The 23,331-nt window shown below is 40.0% G+C and overlaps 1 protein-coding gene across 1 annotated transcript; it reads left to right on the forward strand.

Annotated features, from left to right (window-relative positions):
* The first annotated feature begins 14 nt into the window (after positions 1-14).
* Positions 15-14,955, forward strand: GARIN2 (golgi associated RAB2 interactor family member 2). Its single transcript, XM_080396482.1, has 3 exons — positions 15-11,202; positions 12,766-12,968; positions 13,543-14,955. The coding sequence occupies exons 1-3, from the start codon at positions 11,068-11,070 to the stop codon at positions 13,817-13,819; spliced, it is 615 nt and encodes a 204-aa protein (XP_080252608.1). The 5' UTR covers positions 15-11,067; the 3' UTR covers positions 13,820-14,955.
* Positions 14,956-23,331: the final 8,376 nt, after the last annotated feature.

The raw sequence follows: 23,331 nt of genomic DNA on the forward strand, positions 1-23,331 counted from the left end.
AGTCTGTGGGATCTAGGGCCTTCCCTCATGTACAGTATCACAAGTGAACTGAAAATACAAAGTGAGCTTTCTCTCACTGACCTCCCAAAGGACAAAATGGAAGCAGCATTTGGAGTGCTTTACAATTGGACTAGTCAAAGCTGGAGAATACTTTTTTTTTTTCCCCCCTCTAAATTGCATAGCAGTTGCAAACAGCCCTTGTGCTGCACTGTATGGAATTTAATAAAGCACTGCTTGTTTGTTTGGGGTTTGGGTTTTTTTTTTTAATGAGATGCTGGTACTTTTTTGGCCTCACCAGATTACGTATTTTGGTAATTTCACATTTCATCTGGGATTAAGACCATAGCAGTGTCCTACAACACCTTGTTTCTTGTAGTTCATGGGTAAAATGCTATCCCATCAACTCATTCATGAAGCCAGAACATTTGTCTATAGTATTTTTTGAAGACTTAGGCAGGGAGGACACAGAAAACTGGGTTTAAATCCTGATTGCCACAGTGGACCAGAGCTGTAGTTCTATGATAACTGCAGAGGGCATCACTGAGGCTATTTTTAAAACCAAACTGCTGTGAAACAGCCTGAATACTCCCTTGCACAGGCCATTGCAAAGGTTGAAGGCAGGTGGGCATGCACCATGTTCAAAGGCACTCCAGGGACTGATCATTCAGAAAAATAGTAACACAACTTGCTGACCATATTTCTTTGTTCTGGACTACATGTCCACATTTGTGATCTCTCTAGCAGCAGGATGATACCTAATTAAATTCATGGATGCCTGCTGCATTTACTGTACCAACACTGTAAAACCACAGATGAAGGAAAAGAGAGAATTAACTTGTCTCTGAGAAATAATGTAGAACACTGCCTATTATAATCCAAAGGATTATTATACAGTTAGGAGTTATTACAGCAGCATATATAATGAAAATTGGAAATTTGTAAAGGACACCATTAACAACAACCTGAGGGAAGACTGTTCATGCAGTTGGAGATGCCAGAAAAAGATAAGAGAGATGTGAGGAAACCTAGCCAGAAATATCTTGGGTCTGGCTTACATTAAAACCATTACTCAAAACAAATGTGGCTGACAAGAATTGGCACGATGCTGTGGTAATGCATAGCTACATTTAAACCATATCTCGGCACTGTAACACTTAACTACCATTGTAACAAATAAAGCATTTAGAGGTTATTCAACATAATTTTTGTCCAAATCACCGATACTATAAACTGCTTTAGCCACCCTACTGTTTTTTGTAGAGGCCTTTGCCCAGTGTTCAAAGTTTTATGCAAGAAAATAAGCTTTGCACTTTCTGAGAAAGAGGCACACAGCCCAGCCTTTTGTTAACACTGAAAGCCATAGCAGTATGTTGGAGAGAGAACTCTGGGAGCAGTATAATAAACCATTATTACAACTATGTATCAACTCAACTATCAAGCCTAAAATCCGAGGAATTTGCCTTGGTTGTTGTATTATAAATAGATATAAATCTGATATAGATAGATAAATTCAAATTACTTTTTTACTTTTAACATTCCCAACCTACAGTTTCAGAGAAGGTTGGAAGCTTCAGATAAGAAGTCAAGGACAAAGGGATCTTCAGGTATGTGGTTACTTTGGTTCAAGGACAGAGACTTGCAAATGGAAACATTTTAAGGAATGTTTTCACTATTTTTACTTCTCTGAATAAGGTTTTAGCACAATCAAAATAGTAATTTAGTTAACAACAAGAAGCAATGCCAGCAGTGACTGAAAATAAGGTTGGTATTCCAATATTTGTAGTATTCTTCTTTTTACATCATTTTCTTTAGTGCATATACATGGGAGTGATTGTGGGTAGAAACATATGTGGTGGATCTTCTGAGTCCCATTCATACAGCTTGGATATTCCTACAGTGACCTACAAAACCCTCCAGCAACTTTTGCATCCTGGCTAGCTGGTACCAAAACCTTGATGGTACCCCTGGATGTGTAACATACAAAAACTAGCTCTAGTCGATCAGGTAAATGGAAGAACAGACTCACCTCTTCCAAATGCTAATTTCAAGACTTGAATTACCGAAATTACAACACTGATTCTATCTTGATGTTAAAATATGCTAAACATGAAATGTCTTTGATCTGTAGGTAGTTATTACACATCTGTATGACTCCAGAGTTTACTAATTAACATGGAATCTTTAGTCTTTTTGATTTGGATACTGCTCAAGGACAATATGCAACTCGGATCGTCCTGCAGGTTGTCTTTGTCCTCCCTAGCTTGCCACGCTGCACCAAGTGCTAAAGGTTGTCTTCTTTCTCATGTCAATGCAGAAGATTTGCTGCTTGCCTCATGCCCAGTAAGGATGGTCTTCGGGCCACAGGCAGTCTGCACATACCCTGCACTGACCACAGAAGTGCCCGCAATAGTGACTGGATCTGTCTTTCCCTTCCAGTTGCCTTGGTTCGAAGTCCATCAGTGTTGGCATGGTGCACGCCAGCCTCGTCATCTTCATACACTGGAGGCAGTGTTCAGGGCCTGCCTCCAGTCATGCTCAGGAAAGCTCTTCAGGCTGACACCTCTGCCAGCACTTGCAGGGCAGGAACTACGTCTGGGAGTTGAGACTTTACAGTGGGGCATCTTTGGAAAGCAGATGCCAGGCTAAGATGATCCAGCACTTCCTATGGCCCTCTGTTACATTCTATTACTCATCTTCCCAAAAATAACACCATCACCTGAACTGTTTGTGAGGTTTTGTGTTAGACAAGAAAAATGTACATTACATCCAAACAAAATAAACTTACTACAGCTTTGTTTTCTTACACGATAACAGCACCAAGATGTTTCCAGGTACCTGAATTTGTGGTTGACAACAAGAAAAGAAGCAAAGTAAGGGAGAGATAGCAAAAAAAAGTAAGTATTGGTTAATGCTAAAGAAACATCTCAGGAAACACATAAAGATTCACTAGCAATAAGTTCAATAGTTGTTTTAAAGGCAGTCTCCTTCTTGGATACATTTATTTGGTATATTTGGATATATGGCTTTGTACTTCCCCTGAGGAACTAGGTGGGAGAGTGGGGGAGTGTCACATGAGGAATCAGAGCCCAAATCAGGCTACATATCAAGCAGTAGATTGGACTGTCATGTAATGATCCTTATACTTTTCCTCTTACCTGACAAGAAACTAAGAATAAGAAGGAAGAGGGTAGATGTTGAAATACTCAAGCACAAAATTTGCCAAAAAAATTATTTTGCCTTAGCTGGAAAACTGAAAGTAGTTTTTATTATCAGAAAAAAAGCATGGAAATTGACTGTCATTTATGCCGACAGTTTCCAAACATTTCTAATAGACTTTAATCCCAAATGGATTCAGGAATATATTCCCAGCCTAATGTTTCTTTTGTGAGGTTATTTTACACATTTCCCAAAATTCCAAGTAAGAAACTCTCAGCTTAAATGCTTTATGTCTATGGTCATCTTCCTGAATCTAAAGTCAGCTGGTGTTACTTCCATGAAAAAGCTAAATTTATCACTACAGGTTAGACAGGGAAGGGCATTTATGCAGGTAGTCAAAGAAAGCAGAGACATTTCTAGGAGAGGGGGACAAGGTGGTCAAAGTCACAACTATGAGTGAAGGCAAAGGATTTGCAGTGGGGAGAACAATTGCAGCAGCTAATGATTGTTAAAGTAGCAATTTGTAGAATAGGGGCAAGGCATAGTTTCCTATTGCAGTATTTGGTCAGTAAGTTGCAATTAATTGCCTTAACCTCATGAAGAAGAAAATAATGTCTAAGAACTGTAACTCCTAAATCATTTGGCACCCTCTTTGCCTTCCTAAAGCCAGCCAGTCTCAAAAGACAAAACACAGCATTTGCACCCCTTCAGCACGATACATACTGTCAGCAGCTGAACTTTACTCAGTGAAAAAATACACATTGTTGTTTCTTCTATGTTTTCTTTACTGCAATGGTTTTGTGGGGTTTTTTTCAAACTTGACTTTTGTTTTCTAGTGAGTATATCCTGGCCTCCACTCAGAAAGGTGAGTTGCAAAACTGGATTTAAACTTAGCATTGAAATGCAGACACTTCTTGGCTAATTCTTAGGGAGGAAAAGCCTGTGCATTTTGCAGATGTTCCAACCTCATGATGTGCTGCTAGTTGCGTGTTTTCTGAAAGGCTTTAGTGACTCATATTCAGCATTAGATTAAGATTTGCTCTGTGCAATCGTGCCATATTGCACACAAGCTGACAAAGCTCTTGGAATATAAAGCCTTCAAAAGGGTGATGCACAGATGCTCAGTAGCTCTTTAGTTGTCAGACTGGTCTGGCTGGGATTACTTGCTCCACGCCAGCACTGTACAGCAGCATCCAGCTTGCTCTGTCCCTGTGCAAGGACTTCTGCATTTGCATGGACCCAATTTGGGTTTAAAAATACAGACAGCCAATTTAATTCGCAAAGTTAATTCACAAGCAAAGCTGAAACCTAATTGTACACCACTAACCCCTCGGATAATCTGAACATACCAGAGAAAGCAAATGCGCTGGCATGATCTTGATAACCAGGGATTCAAAATTGGAAGTAAAATAATTTCAGGAAAAGTCTAAGAGAACACGAAAGGTAAGTATATAGTGCAAAATATATATTAAGTGCAAAAACTACCTTAGATAAAACAGCAGGGTAAAATCGCAAGACACTGATTTACTCCTTTTGTAGGTACAGAACACTGCCAGATTGAGTGCCATATCCAGATGCATTTGCTTTCATTAAGAAAAAAAAAAAAAAAAAGAAGTAATTTGCAATATTGACATGTTACCAGCCACTGGCACACAAAAAACTGTCCCACTGGACTGACAAGAAAGTATGCAAAGCAGCTTTTGTCAGTACATGACATTTTCTTTATGCAGATTTTACTGTGCCCCAAGATGGTCTGAAAGGATGCCATTACCAAACAGAAATCAGAAGGATCAGCAGGACAAATGAGCATTAGCCCATCAAGGATGTAAAGCTTTCCAAAAACAACATATCACAGTACTACCTGTCTGACAAGAGCATTTCCTAACTGGGTTATTTGTCTGTTGTGGCAAAGTAACCAGTGACTTCATCATTTTGTAACATTGTGCTGGTTGGACCACTAGTAGGGACCCAATTCTGTGATGATGTGCAGACCAGACACTAGGCCAGGAGAAGTCAGCCCAGGATGTTTGCAGACACAGCTTCCTGCAATGGCTGGTACCAGCAGGAGAAGGCATCTTCTGTGGGACCACTGAAGAAACTGCTGAGAAGGAGACAACATAATGCCAGAGACTTCCCTGAGCTGTGTAGCCTGTGCACTTTTAGATTTATTTTTTTTAAAAAAAATCTCCCCCTGATAAAAAAGTGGCCAATAGTTCATATCTCAGGAGGAGTATAAATCCATGGCAAGTAGAAAATGATCCATCTTCCAATTAGCCCCCCAGCAGCCATTGTGTTTTTGGCAAGAAGTCCCACATTTTCACAGTGTGACGCAACATCTCCTCTGTTTTGTTCTGAATCTGCCACTTCCTGGTTCTTTTTGATGCATCTTTTGCATTGGAGCAGACAAAAAGAAGTCCTCCTCACTTTGCCACCCATAGTTTTAAAGATGGCTGTCATCTGGGTTAAGAGTCCTAATCTATGTAGTCTGCCCTTTGTGGTCATGTTCCATCTCCAAGGGTCTGTAAATTGGATGATCCCTGTTGCTCCTCTTTGCAACCTCTTCAGTTTTACTATATTCTCTCTTGAGCCAAGGAGACCAGAATTGCATACATATTAAAAGGCATTACTATCTCATGTAACAACATAACGATGACTTCCGTTTGTTCTCTACTTCCTAATAGTTAATTTCTGTTCTTCAGTGCTTTTGACCAATGTGTTTTTATGGCTCGTAAAATACAATTAGTCTTAAAGTTTCATTCTTAATTGGTAGTACTCAACCTAGGAACAGTAATTATAACAACATTTTAGGAAAATGTTGTCCTTATACACCACATTTTACTTTTATCTGTGTTGAATTTCCTCAGCTGTTTTAACTCCCTTCCATTCAATTTTGAGCAATCCATCTGCACTTCTTTGTCCTGGTAAATTAGTATCTATCTTCCTTTAATTTATTTCCCTTTTAAGATAATGGAGATTGCACTAATTACCTCAGCTGAGGATCTGTTTAATACTTTGTGAAAAAGGCCTGGTTTGGTGACTTGATAGCTATGCTATAATATTGATACTTTACCTTTTTATGCCTGATCCTTTACTTGTGGTTTATTGCCAGCTGGATTGCCCACTGGTGCTGACACCTCTTCAGCTGTACTCTTGTTTTAGGATGCTGTTGCATTACTTTGAAAACTGCCAGCTGACCTAATAAATACCATCTGAGGCAAGACCAACCTCATGCATACATAGAGAAGCTGCAGTGAAAAACACTGGGCTTAGTAGTTTCCTATAGATTTCTTGTGTTTGGATGATGTTGCTGGAACAGGCATGTTCATGGTGAAGACTGCTGGTCAACCTCTTGGAATGTGGCTGTGCAGAGCACCGTGCTAGGAGCATGTGTTGTACTCAAGGGAATTAGCTCACAGGAGCATGGAGGTGAGTGAACTGGAGCCAATGCTGATTACAGCCGGTTGTTTCTGGCGTGCTATGCCTTTCTGGAAGAACAGCCTGTGGGGCTTTTGTGTCAGCGCTAGGTAGCTATTCATCACTAAAGGTATTGAATAATGAAATGCCCTGAGAGCCAGTCTTTCAGGAGAGGAGAGGTAGACATGCAGATGCAATGGTACTTGGACCCATCCAAATATACAGTTAGTTGGCACTGTACATCTGTGACTGACTTTCTGTAATTTACTCCCTACTGTCCAAATCCAATCGATTTGCCCAACATGCTGTGAAAAGTCAGAGAACAGAGCAGAAGACAGGATTTAATATGCTTATGGCAGCCTGCGTTGCTAAGGAGTCATGCTGCTGCCTTCTCCATTAACTGGAGTTTTTCTAAGAGGTGGTGGCTAATGTTAGATTAAAACAGAACAAAACAAAATAACCCAAAAAAACAGTCCTTTGTTAAGGGGTGGGATAAAGAGCACACACACACAAAGGAGTACAGAGAGAACAGCAGGTGGGCGAATCCAAATAAGACCCTGCCCCAGCTACACCCAGGCCAGGGCAGGAGCTATCAGCCCATCAAAGGCCATCACCACAGACCCGGAGGAGCACAGGGGCACAATGGCAGCTGGGAAACCAAGTTAAGGACTTGTAGGGACACTGGAGCTGGGCCCCTTCTAGGGCTGTTGCAGGAGTGCCTCAGCCCCTGCCCAGGTGTGAAACCCATCAATGAGAGGGCTCTCACAGCCACCTTTCAGACTATGGAAAGTTACTGCCTGGAAGTGTGGCACACATTATGGGATGCAGGGAAAAAGCATTTTAGAATTGCACAAGATTTATGGGATGTTTAGGAGAGGAACCAAAAGTGATGAAAGGAATGGTGTAGGGGATTTGGGGAGGAACAGATGCAGGAAAATAGAGGGATAAAGAATAAAAAGGGCTCGTCAAGTGTAAACAGGTACGCTTGTCTGGCCATGCCCTGCACCCTGCCCAATCAGCACAGTCTGTCCTATTAAATGTATTTTCTAGCTTTTCCTGGGTGAGGAAGAGGTAAGACTGTGGGAGGGGGTAGCTACTGGGGGTGGGGGGTGGGCAGTGGGGGAGGCCGGGGCTGTCCCAGACGGCTGCTGGAGACACTGTGAGATCTGCAGGTCACAGGAGAACCATTTGTGCGTGTGCACATGTGTGTGTGCATAGGTGTCTCCAGGGATGAAGTACAAGGAAAAAACAAGGATCCAGGACCATTTGCTGGGTGGACTGCATGTCTAAAGCTAGCTACTGCAGAAACTGCAGAGTGAGTGAGTGTGTGTGTGTCTATCTGAGTGAGGGGTCTGTATCAACAACAGGAGGGGGGTTGCAGCCTCATGGGCTCCTACATCCCGGTGCCAGCAGCTGGGGAGACTGGGATCCAGGGACCAGATACTGGACAGACTGAGTGTCTGAACCCAGTTGCTGAAGGGATGCACATTGTATACCTGTCTGTATTTCCTACTCATGGACCTTCATCCTGATTATCCAGAAAGGGGAACAGGATGAGGCCATTGGTTCTGTCTGTGTGTGAGTGTGTGTTATACCTACTGGGAATACATGTTCAGCCTTACTGTTGGTTGGACCTGGGGGCATGGAGCTGCAGAAGCCTCACTTCTGTCAAGCTACCGGATGCACCCCCACCCCCTTCAAAAGCCACACAAAAGGTGTCTCAAAAAACTAATAGCAACATGTCTTACAACAGCTGTTGCTACCTACTGGGAGATTAAACTGTCAGCACATTAGAGCACGGAGCGTTGCAGAGGTGCCTGAGCTAGCTAGCACTGTCCTTGCCAGAACATGCACATGACACAACAGAGCATCATCTAGTAATGCTGTCTTAGGTGTGAAAATGTTATTATCCTTCACTCCAAGAGTCCTTGTGGCTCTATCTACTGCTTCCTAGGACTGTCTTCATTCAGATTCTCCTTCCTCTGGTATCCACATACTACACTTACTGCACAGTCCAAACAAGGGCTGAGTGTATCCATGTATTTGGGGTACGTAGGCAGGACTTATTGAATCACAGAATCATTTAGGTTGGAAAAGACCTTTAAGATCATCAAGTCCAACTGTTAACCCAGGACTGATGAGTCCACCACTAAACCATGTTCCTAAGCACCACACCTACGTGGTTTTTTAAACGCTTCCAGGGATGGTGATTCCATCACCTTCCTGGGCAACCTGTTCCAATGCTTGACAACCCTTTCGGTGAAGAAATATTTCCTAATACCCAACCTAAACCTCCCCTGATACAACTTGAGGCCATTTCCTCTTGTCCTATTAACTTGCACTTTCAATGGTTCAGGCAAAAGCTGTGGTCGCTTGACTATGGAGTCAGTCTCCTCCAGCTCAGTCACTCATGGTGGTTTTTGCAATTACATTTCCATTGGCTAGAGAGGGAAAGGCAATTCAGTGTTGAAAAAGGGCTTGTTGGTGGTGGTTTTGCTAGAGCAATGCTATTTATCCTTCTCTGGTCCTGTATATTACACAGCTGAAATCCAGCTGAGAAAGAAAATCACCATTGTTTTCCACATAGTTTAGTATAGTGGAGAAAGCAGAAAGCATTTCTGCTGGACATTGCTGTGTCAGTGCAGGGTATTATCAGACAGTGCAGAAGGTGTCCTATGGTGGGCCCTACCTAAGCAAGAGAGGCTGTACAAAGAAGATTGCACAATAGTCTTTCAAACTGTCAGACAATGTAATTCTCATTTTGCAGTATTGATTCTGCTTCAAGCAACCTGGTGCTCAGTCATGGCCTGAACCCTGTCCAAGCACCAGGCTCAGTTGGAAGCAGCAGTGTTATTACGTAAGGCGAAAAAAAGGAGTTAATATAGTTGGTCGATTATGACATCGCCTGGGTGAGCTACAGGGTTGCTATGGCAAAAGAATGTCTCCAGTCCTACCTTCTGCTACTCCTGACTGAACTCCTGGAACAGAGTCTCAGGATGGACTCCATATCTGGGTCGCATCTTGTCTTGTCTGTGTCTGTGAGCAAACCCTGTTATCACCATCCTGCTCAGCCCATTCACTTTGAATTCTGCAGGACTGGAGGACTATGCCTTGACTGTTCAGGGCAATGCCTCTGCTGAGGTCATCCTTGGCAACCAGCTCATCATCCCTGATGAAGCAGATCAGCAGAACCTTGCTGTTCCCTGGCAAGCCTGCACTGCATGGGCAATACCTATGCAAAAATCTCTGATGTTATCATGCCCCTAATGTGTTTGTGTTACAGGTGAATCCATGGTACCTGTTACCCCCATGCCGTGATGCAACCAAGAAATTGAATTGCTGCCAGGACTGGTGAAAGCATTAACCAGGTGATGTATTGTGATGCCAGCACTGATGGGGCTGAGTTCTTCCAAACCACCTGCCTGTTATGACATGCACTCATGTACCGCTTCTTTTCATAACAACACTCCTTAAAGAAACTCAAGCAGGGAAACAATATCATCAAGACCACGCCTGATGCTGCTGCTAATCATGTGTTTCTAGTGCTAGGAGATTTCCAGCAGGCTTTACAGAACGGACTAGCACACTCATGTTCTCTCTTTTCTTAGATATACTTCTCTGTGTAAGAAATGGATCAATTGAGGTGAAAGAAGGTATGAATGGGAAGTAGAAGTCGAGTACATCTTTTTTTTTTTTTTTTAACCCAGTGGCAGGGTATTACTATTCTTCTTGGCATTCTGCCACGTACTGAACAGTCATGAACAAATCATTTAACTTTTGAATCTACTTAGGTTAATAGAAATTATCTGTGTAGTAAAGGCTTATGAAATGTAATTAAGTAGCAGCTTGACATTATTTTTTTTCCCCTCAATGAGTCAGTATTATGTTACTGATTCTCCAGATTTTGTGTTAAAGTCAGCCTAGTCAGATGCTGGAGAATTTCTGCTTCAGAGGACCTCCTAAGTCCTTCCTTCTTCTTGACTCCTGACAAAAACATATTTGTGGCACCAAGAGGTGCCAAGATAGAAGTCACCATCTAGCACTGAGAACAGCCCAAGGGTTTCTACTGTTATTTGCAAAGTATGTTGCTATACTCATGTAAAAATACATCAATTAAAAAAATATTAACAGTAGCAAAAATATGCAATGTTACTTATAAAGAAGAACATACTTAGTATATAATATATATTATATAGTATGATATATAGCTTGTGCAAACTAATGTTTATAGATTTGCAGGCCCTTTTTCCTTAAATAGTAAAAGAGGAGTTAAGAGCTGTGAGAAAGCCCTGCTAAGCTCCCCTTTGTACTTGAGATTGCATGTTTTTAAAAATACGTATTTGGGGAGGAGAGGTTCTGCTCTTTAGTAGTAAAATAAAGCCCATCAGGAAGGATTAAGTTTGTTTCTTTTCATAATCATCAGAGCTTTTTTAACATAGAAGTCTTCTTATCTCTATTCCCTTCAACTTGTATATTTATTTTTGTTTTGTAGGCAAAATGAATAGCAAGCTTGATTTTAAGAGCATCAGTTCAAGTCAGGCATCTGTTATGGGTGACCTTCAGAGACTTCTTAGACAAGGAGAATATGCTCTTTTTACCTCTGTTCCGATCTTCGAAAGCAAGTTTGTCCAGGTAAAAAGCCATTCAAATGAAAACATTTGGTATGCTCAAGATAAAATTGCTTGCAATTATCACCTTTTTTTTTTCCCCTCCTTCAGCTCAACAGGTATTCCTCATTCATTTTTTCTTATTATTCTTATTCTCTGTTTACTATAACCATATGGATATGTTTCCCTTCTCCTATGGACTCATTCTCTCATTTAATGCTCATGCTCTAAAGGCAATAGTCCAAAAACCAAGCAACAGCAATGCTGCAAATTAGAGAAAGAGGACAGAGTGATTTCATCCTTCCTTGTCAGCCCTTACTCTGTCCTGTAGCAACAGCTAGGACTATTCTAGCAAATTTCTAGTCTGTGCTATCTCATTAAGATTTTTAGCCATCAATGTCAATTCAACCTAGTCTAAATGGCAGTCAGCCTTTCCAAGGCAATCTCCCACCATTTGCAACAGAAGTTTCAAGAAGTATCCTTGCAAGCAGTATCACTACCCTGCCTGCCATTTACCCTAAGCACTAGCCAAAGAACCCGCTCAACTCTGGCAACAGTCTACACTCCTACAATCCTGCATTCACAGTGTGTGTAAAATATCTGAATTCTATTTACATGATGTATCTCAACAGTGTTTTTCATAGGGTTTCATTACCTGACTTTGCGATAATTGCAACATTCTTTGGTCTTGCCTTGATTAATTCAATCTTGCATTGTTGATACACACACAGAATGTTAATTAGCTTTGAGTCCCTGTTTTCAAGATACTTTATGATTTATTCCTGCTTTATTTATCAGACCTCATTTACTATCAAGGAGGCAGTTGCTTTAACCAATAAACCCAATAAAACAGCTCCATCACTGAATCATTTACATTAAAATTAAAAAAAACCCACAACCCTTCGATATTTTTTTCATACTCTCTCATACCTGGGAGGAGATTCTACTAGATATCCACAAATTTAATGCACTGTCCTCTCTCAAATTCCTTCTTAGGACACTTTTTCTCTCATGCCTATCAAAACCAAATCTTGACAATGGTACATAACATGTGATGCAATCATACTTATCAACTTATTATCTCCTTGTATTTTCTCATTTTGCTCTTTCCATATCATGTCTAATAAATTACCTGGGATCTTTTTCCATTCTGTGTTTGTACAGCATTTAGCGGGATCCTGATTCATAACCAGGTTTAATTAAAATCATAGTAATACTGACAAAGACAGTGAATCATCAGAACATAGTGCCCCTTCCACTATGCTTACACTAAGAGAAATTCAAGATAATGCTACTCGAGGTTTCTGATCACAGCAATCAGATACCCAGTGATCTGGGTTACACAAAAGCCAGTGATTTCTAGTCCTCCTTTATCCTTATTCAACTTTTCCTTTCTTTTCATCCATATACATTCCTGTTTCATTACATATTACCCTCTCCCCTCACCAATCCAGTACATAAACTTTAGGGGCCCCCAAGCCAAAACACCATTTGGTAGCATATTCTGTGACATCATATAGCAAATGTTAGTTGTTGATTGGGTTTGACGTTTTGGGGTTTTTGTTGTTTTTTTTTTTTTCTTGTTCAGATTAACCAAAGAGGGGAACCAATTTCTGTGCACAAGCGAGCCAGCTGTGTGACCATCGGCATCTGTGCTGCCAATCCCAGTTCACCAATGCCCAGTGCAATGCTAGTAGCATCCGAGGTGCCCATGTCCCCACAGGAAAGTATAGCAAGCTTCTGGAAACTCTCAGAGCAGCCATCCCACATGGAACAGCTCATACTTACCAGGTGAGTTAGCACCGAGAAGGGTTAAATATTTCTTTGAAGAGTAAATAAGAAATATGCATGTATTTCCTATTTCCATACAATGTTTTCTTTCTTTTAAGGGTCAGTTTATAAACAGACCGCATATTTGCACTCTTTGTCCCAGAGCTAACACTGTAAAGTTAGGAGAAACACTTAAGTTCAAGTACACACCTTTAGGTCCCAATCCAGTCATCATTTCAGGCCAATGCTACCCACACATAGACAGATGATGACTGTGAATACTTAATACACCTTTTTCTAAATAGATCAGATGCTGAAAGCTGGTAGGAAGATAGGAGTACAGAATTGTCAGGGAATAAGGCAGTGGAACAAAGGCATTGTACGGAAGTCTCCCTTCTGTGCACTGCTGCCCAGCATTTCTTCCACAATCAGCTAGAGGCACTCCGAAGAAAAGTGTCCAAATCCACTTAGTAGCTTCTTCCTATTCTAGTTTCTCACTTCTGGTCTTATTCTATCTTTAGGTCTGACAAGCATAATATCTTCTTTGAGAGGTATCTCCACTTGCACTTAATGATGAGTTTCCCTTTTTTTATAGGCTCTTGCCCTTGAAGTTTGTGGAACTCTCTGTCCACAGCACAGATAAGCACCACCTCATGTTAAAATTAGTAAATGGCCGTTCCTATTATTTAGAGCTCTGTGCCCCACCAGACCAGCAACGACACCTATTCCACCTGTGGCTGCAGCTCATCTCTCTCCTGAAATCCCCAGGAAACACCGGCAATACCAAAGTCAGTGTAAAATGCAAGGAAATTTGCATGTGTCACAAGAAAGCTCCCAGCGCAAACAACCCATCAGAAAATGTGAGTCTTTAGAAAACAGGTATCAAAAGTTCAAGCTGACCAATCAGAAAGTATCACTTGTTTCAATATTCTTTACTATCTCTGTAGTCAAAGTTTTTGCGTGCTTTGAGGGAGCTACAGTTCTGTTTATCAAAATGGCTGTCTTGTAAACTCCCTACAGAATTTCAGGGCAATGGGAATGAGGATGCTAGGTGCATCATAGCCCTGATAAATTTTTGTGAATCAGTAAATAGCATACTACTTACTGTTTGGTGTTTAGTTTTCCCTCACAGTTGGTAGTATGTTCTTCAATGGGTCTTTCTGATGGAATTCCACAACCCACTGAAAAAAAGCAGAGAGGGAAAAACATGGCACAGCTGACACCCAGGCAGGGACTGACAACTAACAAGCAAAAGAGGGGAACATCATTTGACCCATTCAAAGGACAGAAAGTTCTTCAGGGAAATGCTACAGCAGGCAGCCAGACAGGCAGATGGCAGCTGCTCATGGTAGCTGAGAGAAACAAGGAGAACAGTGAGGCTCAGCGAAAATGCTTCAGGAGGTTCTAAAGAGAATATAACATACAGAAATTTCACTAAAGCACAGAAGAGGCTTGCTACCTTGGAGTCACACTTTAGAAGGAACTTGGATGGTTAATGATGCTGGTCAACATTATCTAAAGCTATTTCCCCTAAGTTCCAATTAAACAACATTTTGTCAGCCCAGGCATTGATGGATCTTTCATTCACATTCAAGCCAACTCAGCTCTCAGCCATGCAGAGGCACATCCACAGGGAGAAGAAGAAAACACAGTCACATGGCCAGTGCTCAGTGCTCCATGTACTTCTCTCTGCACTCAGGAGCTCCCATCTTCTACCTGGCTATGGGTAGCAGAGAGAAGGAACAATTCTGCGTACATATAACAGAAAAATTACAAGGAAGCTATAAAAATATAATCTTGGAGAGAGGAGAGAACTGTGAGAGATTATTCTTTCAAGAAAAGGCACTGATGAGGTAAAGGGATGACTGAAGAAAATATAGGGGGGAAACTAGCATATTCAGATTAGATTTGCAGAAAGCATTGGACTTGGATTTGGCTGAAAAATCTGCACAGCTACATTCCACAACCATATTGGTTAAGTCAAGAATGCATAGATTTTGAGAAAGTAAACGTATTTATAAAATATAAAATATAAAATTTATAAAATTTCTTAATTGATATTTTTCTGTTCAACTATCCTTACATAGCCACCTTTCTTCTGGTTTTTTTGCTTTCTCTCTTATCTGGTATCAAAGACTTGATCCTTGTACCAACTTCTAGACATAAACTGGCCTGACATGAATGTACATGCTGCACGTACAGCAGATGTTACTAGTGATTCAGTATACTAAAATACTGATCCAGACCTAGACTCTCTATTTTTCTTTGCAGAATAGGCCTCTTAGTTTTCCAGTCACACGTTCATCCATGTTTCAATACCTTGAGATGTTGGCTGTAACTCACTATTGGCTTCTCTTTTCTATTGACAGTCTTAAAGTTTGAATTTTCCTTTGCATTATTACACCCTCCCTGTTCTCTTCCTGTTTAGATAGAAAGCTCTCTGCCCATGAAAGACGTATAGGTATTCCTCCTTCAGCTACTTAAAAGCAGGGGGCTTAGAAAGATTTTAGTCAGGATCGATCTCAAAACCTGGACAGAAGGAAGATCTTATCTCAACTTCCAAATATGAGCAAAAAAAGGAGAATAACCTGGAGATAAAGGAGTCCTGGACATGAATCAGAAGCAGAGAGCCTGGAGGCAAAGCTACAAACAGCTCTCAGAGGTTAAGATTTGGGACCTGTTATCCCTTGATGGACTGCATAGTCACCTCTAGCCAAAGCTGTAGGACAATAATCACCAACAAACTGATAATGTAGTCTCTCTTCTAGATAATACATCACACTTCCTATCGATGGTCTGGCTTTATAGTAGAATATTCAGTATATAGGGGACTACTATATAGGAAATTATCACTAAATTCAAGCTGTGCAGAGCACTTTGTCAGTTGCTACTGTATCTGTTAATCTTCCCTTTTTTCTTCAAGAGGGATGACCCACAAGATGTGCCTAACCCCAAAACAGAGAAAGAAGTTGTTACTAAACAAGCCTCCACCAACCAAGTTCCCATCTCAGGTACAGTGGGTCCCACAGAAGAGAGTGGAAGAAAAGGAGGAGTCTTCCACAGCTCCCTGAAACCAACCAGGCAAGAAACCACCATGCGGTCAAAGAATATAGATCCTCTGGATACAAAGAAGAGCAAAAGCAAAGCAAAGAGGAAAACTAGGTAGGCATGTTTGGAAAACAAATTTAATATACTTAGTTTCTGCTGCTGTAAAATGTGTCATGGTTTTGTCCTCAGAAAATCTATTATTGCAACACCTTTTCAGGGTTACTGTGGTTTTCCTAATGCTTTAATGTATTAGGAAACTGAAGAATACAGGGTGGGATTTCCAAGTATCGACACTTTGGTTTCTCAGATGTTCAGGGGCTTTTGAAAGATCATTCCCCCTGCCCACCCTCCCATCTCCTAGGTTCACAAAGATGGGCAATCAAGCAAAAGTGCATGAATGTTCAGTGACTTAAATGCTAGTGGTCTCCATGAATGCTGAAGTATCTGCATACAGGCAGCTTTGATTTAGACAACCAGTGTATGAGGGAATCATATAGCATGGGGCAGATTCAGTGTTTCTTTTCTGCCCAAAATCAGCAACATGTCCTGGCACCAGAAATCTGTCTTTTCTGTATCTTCTTCACTGCCATATCCATCCTGGCTCGTGCAGAAAAGGAGCAGATTTTTTGTCAGTGGTGTTGCGCAAACCATGCAAGCAAAAGTTAGATGGGCAAAGGAAATGAAAACTCTGTCACTTACATGAGCATCTGCATGACAACAGAGAACAAGACTTCAACACAATCATTTCTCAAGCTACATCTAGGCATTAAGTGATGTGTTCAGATGTGTCATGTATAAGCGCAGTTTATAACATTCAAATCTCTGTGTGTTAGTGGGCCTGTGCTTCAAAACAAGGCTTACTACATCATTTAGCAATATATGTTTCTACTGCAGACAGAGATTAAACTAGCACCTATTTAATACTGAACCTGGTACATAATGATATTACTAGGGTAAGACTTCTTCCTGAGTTTTTTGGAAATAACATAATGTTTTCTTACTGAACTACTTTTTTCCTTAGGACAAATACAACAAAGCAAAAGAGTGCACAAAAATTAGAGTCTTCAGGTATGACAGTTTTTCTAATATTTACTCACTTTCACATTGCTATTAGTGCATATAGTGCCAAACATCTAAATTACATTTCACTGGGGCTTAGTCCTACAATATTGTATTTCTTGTGATTTTATTGTGAAAACTGTAATAATAGAGAAGTAGTGAAGCAATCGTAAATGTTTCATATATTTTCCTATTACACATACAACCATAATATCATTCAGAAAGAAAAGACTGCCTTTCAACTTGTTGCATTGAGGGAAGGGGACCTGCTTATTTATTTCAGTCACTTCCCCTCTAGAGTTTTGTCCTTGTTTTCTATTCTATATAAACAATTACTTTTAGATATTAATTTTGTAGTGATATATTTGCAGCATATTTTCCCTAGGGAACTAAAATTAGCTGGTTATATTGCCCATTGTTTTCTTTCTGTTACTTTCTTAGTCCCTCTCTCTGTGTCTGTTTCTTTTTCCCAGTCACTCACGGCTTTTCAGCTTTCCCTCTGATCAGCTTTCCTGGTCATTTTCTCTAGCTCTAGTTTGTTCTTTCCCTCTCTTTCCATGTTCTTTCAACTCTGCTCTGTGTGTCTTCCTATTTTTAAATAATACCTTCCTCCAAAAACGCATTCTTCCTCCTGTGCAGTTGTGTCTTCTCTCTTTTCTTTCATTTTCTGTCACACTTCTCCCAGTTTGCATTCTACCATCAATTCCCAAATTTGCCATATTGAGGCAAAGGCAGCATGTGTTCTTCCTGGGTTTACTTAGACCTTCAGACTCTGTTGTATTCTCAGCTTGCTGATCAGCTTTCAGTAGAGAATAGAAATGATCTTCACGTATCCCCAGGCAGCTAGGAAGCATAACAATATCATGTGAACTGATACTAGCTATGCACAGACTTTTCACACCTCTCACATGTTCTGGAAGGACTAAAGATTATTTCTGCTGTGAGATGAGTAGGTAAGACAGCTTGTAGGATTGACTGAAGGAGAACAGGACAGGAGAGACTGGGAAAAGGCCAGTTTGGAATACAGAGCACGAATTCTAGTAAACTCCCCACGAAGGCAAATCAATTCCCTCTGGTCAACCTTTCTTCCTTTGTGGTACTTGGTGTATATTTATCTTCTCTGTCCTTTTCTCTCTTTTGATTGCTTGTGCTTCTTTTTCTTTTTCATTCTTTACTTTAGCATGCTGTTTTCCTCATGCTCATGTTTCTTTTCAGGAAATAGAAAGAGTGGCAGTAAGTCAAGTAGGCTGCTTCAAGTAATATCCCGGGTGATTAGCCAGTAAGAAAAAATAAAAGAAAATCAAGCAAAGCATCCTGGACATCAGATGCAGATGAAACAAGGAAAAGATGTACACAAGGAAGAAAAAACTCCCCTGCAGACCTCAATTCCATTCACAACCTCTTATTATCTGTATTAGCCTGCAACTAGCAACAAATAAATTTTGGTCCTTGGCAGTGGAATCTACATTTTTCAGTGAATTAGACCATTTTTTCAGGGAGAAGATTTGCAGTTTGCAGCAGAAGGCAAAGAAATAGACACTTGAATTAACTTCATAATACCTGACTACGGCTTACACTTCTACATAGGGTCAGGAAAGCTTCTGGTGCAAGCAACTTTCAGAACATTGCAGGGGTACAAGTAACAGAGAACAACACCATGCAGTGGGTACAAAATCATACTAACACAGGTTTTATTTCTGCCAGTGAACTTCTAGATGAATGTGGGAAAAACACTTTCCCTACTTGTTCCTCGGCTTCTTAATTTGTAGAATGAGGATAGCCAGACCTCTTGAAAATCACCTTGCCACCTACTAATGAGAACTATTGTATAAGGACTTGGTATTGTTGCTACTGTTGTTATTATCTAGACACTATAAACATTGCTATCCTATTGGAATACTGAGCAGTATTTTTGACAGAACATACTCGCTGCACTACAAAGCATTTCACATTAAACAAACTAAACATCTGCTGCTCTCGCTTCCTGTCACAGGGAGATTTCTGTGTAGCTTACAGCATGTGCAGTATTTTACTGAAGTTTTGAAACTTCAGTTCTGCACAGGGATAGCTAAGCATGGGAGGTGCAAGACTAAGTATGCTTTCCTCCAAATGAGCACAGAGGACATACATAATTCACAGCTTCCAAGGAGACAAATGCCAATCTAAAGTTCCTTGAGAATATAAATTAACTCAATGCTCTTTGAGGGCAGCCCATGTATAATCAGATTCCAGTCTAGGATGCTATTAAGAAACAAGTGGTGGTAAGTTCAAATTCTGGATATCACCCAAAATATGAACGAGTGAAATACCATTCGGTATAATTGGAAATTCCAATGTTAATTTCCATGGTGAAAAGAACTGATGAGATTCTGTTTATCAAAAGAGCAAAGTAGCAATTACTGACAAGGAAGAAACTTTTAGGCAATCCCTAATAAAATGGTTGTACAGTATATTTTCTGCTCAAGAGACAGTAAGTACTTGAATGATACAAGATTTATGAAGCGCTGTTGTCCATTACAAGAACAGATGTAAAAATACCGCAAAAATAAGGATCAGTAACAGTATCTTCGTTATCATCTATACACAGACTGGCTGCAGATGCTTGCCACCAGTAACTTCACACCAAACATACACTAGAAGTGAAGAAGATGAAATTAAAATTGTAGAACACTGGAAAATCAATGATACAGATTTTGAATATTCTTAAATAGAGTATACTGCATTCAAAAGCTGTTTGTATTCATCAGAAACAACCATGCTGCTAGCACAGAGGTAATAACTATGACTGATCTGATACCAAGATATGCTGCATATACTAGGTAACATAGAATGGAATGTAATAAATAAAAAATTGAATTAGGAATAAATAAGATCATAAGCTAAATACCATGTCCGGAGAAGCATTGCACTCTACCTATGATGATAAAAGAGAAATTTAGTTTGCATCCAAACAACCTGCCAATGCATAAGGCCATCAGAAATAAGTCCTAAGGAAGAAGTTAAATCCATCAAAACAAAGGGATCAGATGTCCAAGCACATTTTGAGAAGAGTGGTTTTCAGATGAGAAACAATGTTAATGAAAAACACTTTTTAATTCTCAGAGCTGAATTGTTAAATAAATGTGTATGTCCCAAGTACATGCATTTATCATAACAAAAGACAAGCTGATGAGCCAGGATGGAAGAATTAACAAAATACTTCCATAAAGACTTACTTATGCTGCAGTAAGGGGGAGAAAGGGGCCCCCTAAGCTCAGGACATTTGTTCTGGAGTCATTAATGTGGCTATGCAACACTAGAATAATTAAAAGTCTTGAGTGTGAACACATAGATAGAGTCCTTTATGTGCAGAAACCAGGATCAGTGTGCAAATATATGCTGCTGCCAATAATAGCTACTATTACACGAATAGTACCCTAACCTGTGGCCACATTGACAGACCTTGAAGAGACAGGGTGTGACAAAGGACTGCTGCACCATGCAAATGGAACTACTATTCAGCCTCAGTTTACTGGAATCCAACCTAAAATGCTCTCAGTAAACACTGCAAAGAATAAGCAACTTCAGAGTATTGTGTTTCCCAGACTACAACACTGGGAAGAAGGGTGAATTGCCTGCATTGCAAATGCAGTAAAAAATACCTCTTAATTACTGTGCCTGGAGCAAAGAAAAGTAACTCAGCATGGATGCTTGCTGGGTTACATACCAAAACAGTCTTATACTGAGCTGATTCAGTAGACTGGTATGCAGTGTTGGCTCAATGAGCCAATACAGTCTATCAGCTCCTCTGAAAGAAAAATTACTGCTGGAAGAAGGACAGTCACTGAAGATCCTGCAAGCAGTAGAGTTACCAAGCATGTGTTTGACTACACTTTTCAGAAATATTGCAAAATAGAGCAGTATTCATGCAATATATCCCAAAACAGGTTTTGCAACTTTCTGTCAAGGTGCAGATTCCTAAGAACAGTATAGAATTGGCACTGCAGTTTATAGGTTTAATCAAGGGTAATGAAGACCATTCATACAGCTCCACATAGCTATGTGGAAATGATTATTCTGTTAGTATCACACCTTTTTTGTTCCTTGAAGATGACGGTGTAGCTGCTATTGCTTTCTTAGGAAAGGTAATTAAGTATACCAGCTTTGCTTAACGGCAACATATGACAAGTGTATTTTGGTGCTATCCTTTATAATTCATTTTCAAAAATTAAGCAGCTATGCCTCTGTTGCTCAAGAGGTGGTAATGGAAATCTATTGGCATCTTATGTCTGTAAAGAAGACATTATGTTGGGATCAGCATGGACTTCTACAAAGGGACTGGATGCCGTACCTGAATTTCCTCTGTGCCATGGCACTCCAGATTTATGCATGTGATGAAAGGACATATGAAGGATTTTTCTGAACTTGTTTCTGAAAGATAAAAAAAACCAAAGTTGGTCTCTTAATTTCAGAATATTTCAAATAAAACTTAGGCAGTTATGGATTCAAATAACACATATTTTAAACTTTGCTTTAAATGCTGGGGAAAAACAGACATGCTGGCTGGCAGTTAACTGTCCCAGATGTTGTTTACGATTTCTTGAAAGCAAGATCAAAAACCAGGGCAATACTCAAACAAAAGTTCTAAAAAGAGTAATTCTGAAAGTGATTCTGTCTCATGTCATATTCAGACATCCACGCTGTTAAAACTACAGTACAGAATGGCCACAAATTCTTATGTGTCAGTAATTAAAGTATAACAGGTCTGAACAAACTGAAAACCTACACCAAACAAAACTGATAAATAAAGCATAGTATGCAAGATTATTTCAGTGAAGATTAAAAAATGGGAACAAGAAGGAGAACTGTGATGTTGTTTATGTATGTCTTACAGTATCTTACAGCTGTCTTACTGTACATCTAGTTTGCTTTCAGAAGAAAGATTTATTGTATTTCAGGTTTATAGAACATGTGAACAATACGCTGTAGTGTCATACTTTTGACTGATAAATACATAAAGCTTAAGCTTTACATTGCAGCATTATCAGATAGGAGGGACTTGTCATTAACATAATTACCACTACTAAGCTGCCTTTCAGGAAAGAGATCACACTTGGGGCAAATCTAAGAACCGCAAATGTCTTATTTGAATAGGATTCACCACGGAAGTATTTTCCTTAGGCGGTATCAACTGTTGAAACTTTTGTTGGTTCTTTCTGTTGGTTCCTCCCCTGTTTTCTCACAAATCTGTGAGTTCTCTCATAGATTTTTATTTCTTTACAAATACATTTATGTACGTTTATGAGTATAAGAAAAGAAGTTCCACAGAGTAAGAAGAGTAGAAAAGAGGCTTTTGCCTTCTATTCACAGTCTAAAACAAAGTAATCAAACTGTCAGGTAAACCCAGTAAAAAGCATGCGTAAGCTGACAGTAAAGCAGGTTAGCACTAAAATCCAAACGAAATCCTGTCTTGACTGTGAACTTTAGGCTAATACATCCAGCCTGCAAAGGGCAAATCAGGGAAGGACAGTGTGTGTTGTGATACAAATTAATAATTGTTATAAATAGCAAAGCAGGATTTTGTTTTCCAGATGACTTAAATAGGTACTTTAGGTCCTTACAGATTTATTCAAGAACAAACCAAAGATGGAGAGTTGTGCAGAGGAAGGCACACAGGTGAATGGCAACTATCAAAAACCAGACAAGCAGCAACAAACAGATACAAAGACACAGATAAGGTAATCAGTAATTTGAGCACAACTTAATAGGGGAAAGGAAAACAGTGGCAAGAAAGATTATTTTTATTACCCATTATTATTCTGGATTAAAAAGTGCCCCAAACTGTTACATTAACAGCCTCACTTCCAGCTTTAATTTTGGGCACCCATCTTCTGGGAATGATTCCTATTTCTGGGCTTAAGACTCTTCATTGAGAGATGAGTAGTACTGCCGAACTTGAGACCTCTCTGCTGGAGATTAACCTCTTTCTACAGCTGAACTTCTGTTGTGTTTACAGCCCTATTTGTAAATACTGCGACCTGACTTGGAGTTGTGCAATTTCAGATCTGAAGGATTAAGGAGTGGCAGAGGACACTAGAAACCAGAGAGGAAGATATTTCAACCACCCTGATGAACACGAATGCAAAATGTAATTATTGGGTAGAAAGTAAGGAAGATAAGTTCTAGATGCTATCAAGGAGAAAAACATGACCATATTAGAATCCTTGGTATTTGTTGTCCTACTTAAAGAAAGGCTGAAATTAAATTAGGTTGCTGTATTAATTTCAAAATTCAGGGT

The sequence above is a fragment of the Falco punctatus genome, assembly GCF_963210335.1.
Source record: "Falco punctatus genome assembly, chromosome: 7".
Classification (NCBI taxonomy): Eukaryota; Metazoa; Chordata; class Aves; order Falconiformes; family Falconidae; genus Falco; species Falco punctatus.